General features: G+C 42.4%; 1 protein-coding gene across 1 annotated transcript; it reads left to right on the forward strand.

Annotated features, from left to right (window-relative positions):
- Positions 1–905: 905 nt before the first annotated feature.
- LOC108380072 (uncharacterized) lies at positions 906–1,850 on the forward strand. The gene is made up of 2 exons (XM_017636439.1): positions 906–1,588; positions 1,650–1,850. The coding sequence occupies exons 1-2, from the start codon at positions 1,184–1,186 to the stop codon at positions 1,833–1,835; spliced, it is 591 nt and encodes a 196-aa protein (XP_017491928.1). The 5' UTR covers positions 906–1,183; the 3' UTR covers positions 1,836–1,850.
- The last annotated feature ends 8,377 nt before the right edge of the window (positions 1,851–10,227 follow it).

Raw genomic sequence — 10,227 nt, forward strand, 5'->3', positions numbered from 1 at the left:
GATATTTTTGCTTGTTTACAGATTTGGGATTCACTATCAGCACCTTCAATGCCCTTCTGCCCTCAGCTTCTTCATCGTCAGGAGCACCACCAGTACCTTCTACCCTCAGCTCCTTCATCGGCAGGAGCACCATGAGTACCTTCCGCCCTCAGCACCTTCAACGCCAGGAGCACCTTCAAAGTGTAGGTCCAACTTGTCAAATTTTTCAAAGTTGTAAGAAAACTTAATTTNATCAAAAGAAAGGTAAACCGATTACCTTTCTTTTGATTATAACACCGTTAAAATTGCTTTACGTTTTCATAAAAACTTTGCAACTTTTGTAAACAGCTATATATAAGCAGAGGAAAAGTGGTAAAATTTTGCAAAGTTGTAACAAAACAGATTTTTTGTGAACTAGTGTAAATGATTTGCAACTGTTAATATATATTAAAAGAAAGGTAAATCGATTACCTTTCTTTTGATTATAATATTATTCAAATCGCGCAACTTTCTTATAAAAATTTTCCAACTTTTTAAGCATCTATGTGCAAATGAGTAATACTAATAATAAGAAATTAAGCCAGCGCATATATATGTATGTAAAAATATATTTATTAATGTTAATTACAAGTTTTATTCATAATATTGGTTATTAAGTATGTATATTATGCATTTTGAAAATAAATTTTGCAAAATAAAAATCAAAACATTTTAGGATTTTTTATTTAAAGTTTCTAAGGTTATTTTGAATTCGCTGTGAAGAGAATGCAACCCTGAGCCGGCAGAAGGGGAAATGCTAGACGAGTGCAGCTATATGTTTTCCTTACGAAGTATCTGAATGAGTGCGACAGTGATGCAAGGCTCACACGTACAGGGGGAAAGTGGTGACAATCTGCACACCGCCCATACAAATGTCACCAGTTTTGTCACCAGTTTCGAGGATACCGAAACCCGCGGTTTCACCAGATTTTTCAACACTTTTGGTTGGCAGGGGAGAAGAGACGGGAAAAGTACATTCGTCTCACTTCCTTCGCCCACGAACGAGTACACTTGAAATCAAGACTTGACGTGTCTGAAGGGGGTCTAAGCGTGGTGCACTCTCGCGAAGTTTCCCCATTCAAAAAATCGATTATCGCACCATAAAATATCGATAGTCAGGATAATAGATACGATATCGACCATTGCTATTAATAGGTAAACGGAGATGATTCGGAGATCTATATTTCTCCACTTGGATACTCCAGCTATACATAATAACGTCAGATTATTTACAACAAACTTTGGAAGATTGTATTTAAACCACAGGCTGGCGAAACGTTCGGCTGATGATGCTGAGTACTCCACCGCAGAGCAATTAGTGGCTAAGGATGAAGAAGTAACCTTAAAAGGAGGAGGGAATGCAGGCTCTACTCTGAGCCAAGCTCTTAATAAATATTTTGGTAACAATGACTCGAAAACCTTTTATGTGGGCGATTCATCGAAAGGAAAAGAAAATCTACCCAATCTTGGTATCGAGAGCATATATTGGAAGCGTATCATTGGTCTACTAGAAGAAATTTTACACGTCGATGAAGTGCGTCGGGCGCAGGCACGAGTTATTGACATCAAGGTAAGTGATTTGAAATTTCACAACGCAAGTGTGTTCCAATGAAAACTGAAAATACTTATAGAATCAGTTGCATAGTACTGGCAATAAGAAAAGAACGATACAGAGGAATGTTGTGGAATTACAACAAGAGCAAAGCAAGCTGTACAAAGATTTTAAAACAAATAGAAGTTCAACGCAATATATAGAACTAATACGAAAGGAATTCGATGTAAGTCTAATAAGAATGGCTTCATTACATACTATTTAGGGGTTGAGGGAAAATTTTCCAAAACGGACCCAGGCTTTGGAAAAAAGAAATATTAGGGAGTATAGAAGAGCTTTTTCAGATTTTCTTCAGAGGCTTATAGTAATTCGCATTTAAAGTTGAAAAAAATACCGAATTCAACCTCACTTTTTCCCTTGTACACCAAATGAACTGAAATGTCGGTGCTGCCATACATACCAAAAAATGCAAAAAAACAGAACTGAAACAATGAAAAAATGCACATAATGTTGCGCGATATTTTATTAAAAATTGTAATTATTTATAGCGCGATTTATCAAAGTATCGATGTTATAATAAAAAGCGCCACGGGCGAAAATTTTTATTACAAATCGCGCGATTTTTTATTAAAAATTTTCATTATTTATTGAAGTATCGATTTTATAATAAAAAGCGCCGCGGGCAAAAATTTTTAATAAAAAATCGCGCGATTTTTAATTAAACATTTTTATTATTTATCGAACTATCGATTTTATAATAAAAAGCGCCACGGGCGAAAATTTTTAATAAAAAATCGCGCGATTTTTGATAAAAAATTTTCAGTATATATCGAAGTATCGATTTTATAATAAAAAGCCCAGCAGGCGCAAATTTTGAATCAAAAACGAAAATTAAGTGGTTTATAGTTGTATTTTATAGCTTCGAGAAGTATGGCAGCACACATTTGCTCTTACCGTTGGCCATTGTTATTTCTGTTTGTTTGTGAAAAGTGGGAAAAGGAGTGAGCGGATTTATAAACGCGTTTTACTTAATTAATTGATAAATATATATATTAAAAGTATAAAATACGCACGTGAACATTGAAGATATTGTATATCAACCAAAATACAATTGATAAGTGGCATTTTGTACAAAAATTTGGGGGTGGTAGTGAAGATTGTTTAACAACAAATTGCTTAAATACTATTAGCAACTACTTTGTGAGAGTGTTATATTCATGTAGAGAAAGCCTCCCCCAACATCCTGACCAAGTTTCATGACGAAGTTCCATATACTTTCGCTGAAATCTCGATTGGTTCCGTTTTGGAAAGCCAACCCGGGGTTGACTTCAGTGTACACCGACATGTGTGTGTTGTAGCAAAACTATAACCAATTTTCTAATGAAACTTTACGAGGATGCTAAGAAACAGATATGTTTACATAAATTCTCACTATTTTCAATTTTTTAATAGTATTTAAGTAATTTTTTGCACTTCCATTAGCAAATTTTCATATAAAATGTGCAGATATCACTTGTACTATCACTTGTTGAATAAGAAAGCAAAATAACATCAAACCTGGCGCTGCCAGACTGGAATTTTGAATAATAAAAGGGGATTTTTAATTCGGAATTATCATTTAGTAGAATTCTCCTTTCTGCGTAGGCAGCCTTTGGCCGCGCTTTAGGATTAAACCCTTACCAAATAGAATTAGAATAGAATTTGGTGTGCAAAACTGGGGCTACCGGCCCAGTGATGTATCATTGGGAAAGGACAAGGTAACTAGAATTTCCTTTCTTTGAGGTAAACCTGTGGTTGCTGCGCCAGTGATGTCTATTACGGTTATGATCAGGACTAAGACCCCTATCGATCCCAATATAAATTTTTCCAATCAGAGAAATGTGCGTATTCTGCACGTATTATTGCTTTCTTTTTATGTATTGTTTTGTACAATATGGCAACACATGTTATGTGCCAGTTTGCAACCATGTGTTATTAGGTTTGTATAGTCATTCCCACGACAGCCGGTTCTACGTACCGGAATGACTCGGGTTTCACCCGACCAAGGGCTGTTGTTTCGGCGATCTAACCCCGTTTAGGTCGGCGAAGTATCTCAGAAGTTGTCCGTCCATAGGGCAACATTCACTACGCATTCTCCTACTCAGGGCTGGCATCGAGTCAAACCCTGGGCCAGAAATATACACCTGCTGTGTATGCCGAAGACGATTACACCACAACTCCACCTCAGTCAAGTGTAATGCCTGCGAGGGGTGGAGTCACCTCAGGGTCTGCTCGGGACTACGGACACACAGACAGTGGACCACGTCGTACGTGGCCCCCTGTTGCTCAAACAGAGCAGCCTCCACGGCTAACCACAGTCCGCCCGAGCAGCCCCACACACTCACACAGCAGCCACACACAGTCACCACAACACAACAACATAATAACACCACAGACCGTACCACAGCCACCACAGACCACATAACACACACAACCGCACCACCACCCACACGCCGCCGCCAACAACTCCTGGTTCCCCCTACAATCTGCACGGTATGTCAGACCAGAATATTCCGTAATGTGACATCAGTCAAGTGCAACACCTGCCTTGGCTGGTGCCACTTTAGGGCATGTTCAGGTCTGCGTACCACGCGAGATTGGACGGGGAATTTCGAGGGCCCGTGTTGCGCTGCTCGGTCGCAGACTTCAATTGCGACGCCCCCCACCACCACCACAGGGCGGCAATCACCTCAGCAGCACACACAGCCAACGGCGGCAAGAACATACACTTCACTTACACCCCACATCACGACACGTCTCCCGAACCACATGAAGCTCCTTCAATTTAACTGCAACGGGCTACAGAGCAAGATTGAGGAGATAACCGTCTTCATGTGTCGGCATGGTATATTAATAGCTGCGGTCCAAGAGACGAAGTTGCACAGCAATTCAACTTTGTTGAATTGCGCCGGGTACAACGTGCACCGTCGAGATCGCGAGCGAGATAATGGTGGTGGCTTAGCGTTCATCACGCACCACACCGTGCAGTATCGTCTTATCGAAGCAGACATCGACCGCAGGGATACCACCCTAGAATGTCAGGGCATCGCTATCCGGTCAGGCGATGTCGAGCTCGAAATATTTAACATATACATACCCCCTGTCACCTGCTGCCCGGCAGGATATCACCCTGATATAGGTGCGCTCCTCAGAGGTGAAAACCGTATGGTAGTAGGTGACTTTAATGCGCACCACGATCTTTGGCACTCAAGCCTGTCAAACGATCGTAGGGGAACAGACTTGGCTGAGCAGATAGACGATTCGACATTCTGCACAATGAACGACGACGCACCCACCAGGATTATGGGTAACTGCAGTAGCTCGCCAGACATCACAATAGTCAGCGCTGGTCTGATAAACAGCATAACGTGGCGACCTATGCTGACTCTAGCATCAGACCATCTACCCATAGTCATCTCGATTGATAAACCAACCGACTTTGCCTCCGCCAAACACCGGACCTATATCAACTTTTCTAAAGCTGATTGGAAAGGTTACGCGGAGTTTACTGAAAACACCTTCGCATCGCTCCCCACACCAACCGACGTCCATCTCGGTGAACGTAAGTTCCGCAGGGCTATCACTGCTGCTGCAGCTCGCTTCATACCGGCAGGATGTATATCGGACCCACGTCCAAACTTCCCTGCCGAAGCGGCTGTTCTAGCCGATGAGCGTGATAGCCTTCGTCAGGCCGATCCCGGAGATCCCCGTATCAGGGATCTCAACGCGGAGATTCGGCAACTTGTAAACGTACATAAGCGGAAGAAGTGGGAGGAGCATCTGAAGACTTGTAATTTCACCTCTGGTGTGAGCAAGCTTTGGTCAACCGTGAGGTCATTGTCTAATCCGACGAAGCACGACGACAGAGTCGAAATTTCCTTCGGCGACCATGCTTCGTCGGACCCGGAGCGATGCGCGAGCTATTTTAGCCGGCAGTTCATACTGCATCCTCCGGTGGACAAAGCCAAGCGTCGAGTGACCAGAAGGCTGCACAAACTGCCAACAAATTGTGCCCCCCTTGCTTTCACTTGCGGTGAAGTTCAGGTGGCCATCGGGAAGGCGAAAGCCTCCAAAGCCATGGGTCCCGACGGAATATGCATGCTGATGCTGAAAAATTTGGGTCCTGCGGGGGTAGCGTACCTAACGGAGGTCCTCAACTTGTCAATGGCCACTCTCATCATCCCAGACATCTGGAAGGTGGGGAGAGTGGTCCCACTGCTCAAACCGGGGAAACCTGCCAACAAAGGAGATTCGTATCGTCCGATAACACTCCTTTCCCCGGTAGCGAAGACACTCGAGGCCTTGCTACTCCCGTACTTCACAAACCACCTGACCCCAGCGAAGCATCAGCATGGTTTCCGTAAAGTGCACAGTACAACAACAGCACTTAACGCCATAAACACTCAGATAACTCGTGGCCTTAACCGTAACCGTCCCTGTGAGAGAACGATTCTAGTAGCGTTGGACTTGTCAAAGGCGTTTGACACCGTCTGCCATTCCACGCTACTAGAAGATATAGAGGCCTCCTCTCTCCCACAGAGGCTCAAACGGTGGTCGGCAAATTATCTGAGTGGTCGACATTCGTCGGTAATGTTTAGAGACAAAACGAGTAAGCAGCGAAAAATAAAACAGGGGGTTCCTCAGGGTGGTGTCCTTTCCCCGCTACTGTTTAACTTTTATATTTCAAAGCTCCCTCAACCACCAGAGGGAGTCTCGATTGTCTCCTATGCCGACGATTGCTCGATCATGGCGACTGGGAATGGAATTGATGACCTGTGTTCGAAAGTAAACGGCTATCTCTCCGAACTTTCTCGCTTCTTCACTGCAAAGTGTCTAGCCCTCTCCCCTACGAAATCCTCCGCGACCCTGTTCACAACCTGGACGAAGGAGGTCAGGCTACCGCTGGGGATTCACGTCGATGACACACCAATTCCGACGGTGAATAACCCCAAAATACTCGGAGTAACATTCGACAGCCTGCTCTCCTTCTCTGCGCACTCAACCGCTATTGTCAATAAAGTACAGAGCCGCAACAAGGTCCTCAAGTCGCTAGCCGGCAGTACTTGGGGCAAAGACAAAGAAACGTTGCTGGCAACATACAAGGCAATAGGCCGGCCGGTTTTGAACTACGCAGCGCCAGTGTGGTCGCCAGGGACTAGTAGGACGCAGTGGACGAAGCTACAGACTGTACAGAACACCGCACTCAGGACAGCGACAGGATGCCTCTTGATGTCGCCTGAACACCACCTGCACGGCGAGGCGCAAATGCTCCCTGTAAAGGAGCATAATATAATGCTCTGCAAGCAGTTCCTGATCGGGAGCCACAGAAGTGGCCACCCAAGCAGACAGCTGCTTGCAGAGGAGCCCTCGCCTAGGCACGTCAGGAGGCATCTATATGAACTGACGGACGAAGTCCAGAGGTTCATTAAGCAACCTCTGGACCCGACAGCTTACAGACAGGCCCTGAACGGCATTCACAGGGACTCAGTCTCGAGTTATGTAGACTCTAGACCTGTGAATGCCGTTCTAGGCACCCCGGACATAGACGAGACGGAGCTTCATCTGCCTCGGGAGACACGCACAACACTCGCACAACTTCGCTCCGGCTACTGCAGCAGGTTGAACTCCTACTTGAGTAGGTTGAATGAGGATGACTCGAAACATCTCTTCGCATGCCCGGAAAACCCGACAACCCTAACGGCCTTGTCCCTGTGGACAAACCCCACAGAAGCAGCACGCTTCCTAGGGTTGCCGTTAGTGGAACTTGACGACAACGACTGAGATACCAACCGTCCTGGGCGGGGTTGTTGTAGCCGCTACAACAACAACAACAACAACTTAAGAAATTTTAACAACAAATAACTTATAAACAATGATATTGTTTATATTTTTTAGTTGTAATGTTTTGGAGGATACCTCCCTTAACATCCTGACCAAGTTTCATTTCTTAATTCCACCTGGTTTTCTTAAAACACAAGGTGCGGCTGTCTACTAAAGCCCATACGTATTTTATTTTATTTTTTAACAATAATACGCGTTTAACCATTTCACTACTTTTCTTCAACAAAGTAAACAAGCAAACAAATCAAAATGGCTGTATTACCCGAACAGAAGGGTGCTACACCACGTGTTCGAAAATTACGGATAGTAAAATACTCAACTTACAGTATCGGTCATATCTATAGCACGCCATTTCAAAGTGATATTGTGTGCCACTTATGTGTATTTATTTATTTTTAAGAATTTTCAATTAAAATACAGTTCTTTCTCTAACAAACCCCATATAAACCCAAGTTCAACAATTTGTAGAAAACTTCAAAAAAGTGCAACAAAATTTCACCTAAATTTCAAACTTTTTTCTCGGAAGTGCTAGAATTTTTTTGAGTACACAGTTTTTTAGCCCCTGCAATTTTAGTCTGATAATGTGCGAATTTCAAGGGGCTACGAATTACCGTTAATTTTTTAGAATTTTTTTTGTCGCATTGGCTTCCATATAATGAATAAACTCAATTTATTTGTATATGGAAGAAATCCGCAACACCTTTGGCGAAAAAAAATCTAAAAAATCAACGGTAACTTTTAGCAACTTCAGACTAAAATTGGTTGGGCTATAAAACTGTGTATTCAGAAAAATTCAAACACTTCTGAGAAAAAAGTTTGAAATTTGGGTGAAAATTTGTTGCACTTTTTTGAAGTTTTCTACAAATTATTAAACTTGTTTTTACATGAGGTTTGTTAGAGAAAGAACTGTATTTTAATGGAAAATTCTCAAAAATAAATAAATAAACATAAGTTGCACACAATATCACTTTGAAATGGCGTGCTATAGATATGACCGATACTGTATATTTCATAATGGGCTCCACAACATAAGGGTAGGTTTGAATATGTGCTTTTTAAAAAACAAACTTCTAAAAAAATTTTAATTATGGCCATTTTGTTTAAGAAAAATGTATGTTTTTCTTCGGAAAATACATAATAAACCATATTTTTTGCATTTTTTAATAAACAATATTAAAAAAGCAAATATTTACGCCTGCGTCGATAGTTTTTATAATATAAAATATTTAAAAAAAGGAAAATTTGGAAATAAAAATCGCGCGAATTTTTAATTAAAAATTTTTGCCTGCGGCTCTATTTAAAAAAATTTAGAAACCTTAAAAAAGGGTAACAAGTAACCATAATAGACATCACTGGGGCAGCAGCCCCAGGTTTACCACACAGAAAGGGAATTCTAGTTACCTCATCCCTTCCCAAGGCTACATCACTGGGGCGGTATCCCCAGTTGGTACACACCAAAAGGAGAATTCTATTTGGTAAGGGTTATAATCCTAAAGCGCGGCCGAAGGCCGCCTACGCAGAAAGGAATTCTACGCAAAAATACTGTAGACGCAAGTAAAAATTGTGATGATAAATCGTCTGGCTGTATCATCATCAACATGCATATTCCGTCGGGACCCATGGCTTTGGAGGCTTTCGCCTTCCCGAGGGCCACGTGAACTTCAGCACAAATGAAAGCAAGGCGGGCACAAGTTGTTAGCAGTTTGTGCAGCCTTCTAGTCACTCGACGCTTGGCTTTGTCCACCGGGGGATGCAGTATGAACTGCCGGCTAAAATAGCTCGCGCATCGATGCATGATCACCGAGAGAAATTTCAACCCTGTCGGTGTGCTTCGTCGGATTGGACAGTGACCTCACGGTTGTCCAAAGCTTACTCACACCAGAGGTGAAGTTACAAGCGTCAGATACTCTTCCCACTTCCTCCGCTTATGTACGTTCACTAGTTGCCGAATCTCCGTGTTGAGATCTCTGATACGGGGATGTTGTTGTTGTTGTAGCGGCACTACTAAGCCCCGCTTTTTTCGGGTCTACGTTCAATCATTTTCGTAAGGCTAAACTAACGGGAGGCCGAGGAAACCAGCTGTTTCAATGGGTTCGGACCAGAGGGAGAGGGGTGTTAGCTGAGTCGGATTGAGCTGGCATGTAAAGAGGTGGTTGGTGTCGTGGGGTGATTCTCCACATGCCTGGCACTCATTGGGGATATTAGGGTCGAGTCTGGACAGCTAGCTGTTGAGGCGGCTACAGTATCCAGACCATAATTGAGCCAGGGTAACGCGGGTCTCTCTTGGCAGTTGAAGCTCCGTCTCTTCTCCAGGTGGTGATTGGGCTCCTATTACGGCATTCATAGGTCGAGAGTCGAGGTAGGTGGTTGTGGGGGTTTTTATTTGATGTTATGTATGTATATACTTTATACTTGGAATACTTGTTTATTGTTAAATGATGTTCTTTGGAATATTGTTCTTTTGGAAAATAAAATTTTCTTCATTCTGTCTTTCACATTTGAAACTAAAGGTTTTTAAATTTTTAATAAATAATTTAAATAAAACTACAATTGGCGATCCTGCCAGGAGACAAGATATCGAGTTCTATCATCAACACTGGATTTGGTTAATTGGATGGCAACAATTTAGTTATATTTTAATATAATCTTTAATCTTGGGCACTGTGCATTTTCTTTCAAATTAAATTTGGAGAAATTGGGTTGGCACACAAAATAAGTATTCCAGCATATATATATTTGAATTCTCGTCACCATCGATCCAAAAATAACTAAACTTC

The sequence above is a fragment of the Rhagoletis zephyria genome, unplaced genomic scaffold (genome assembly GCF_001687245.7).
Source record: "Rhagoletis zephyria isolate East Lansing unplaced genomic scaffold, Rhagoletis_zephyria_1.1 Rzeph_scaffold_18140, whole genome shotgun sequence".
NCBI lineage: Eukaryota > Metazoa > Arthropoda > Insecta > Diptera > Tephritidae > Rhagoletis > Rhagoletis zephyria.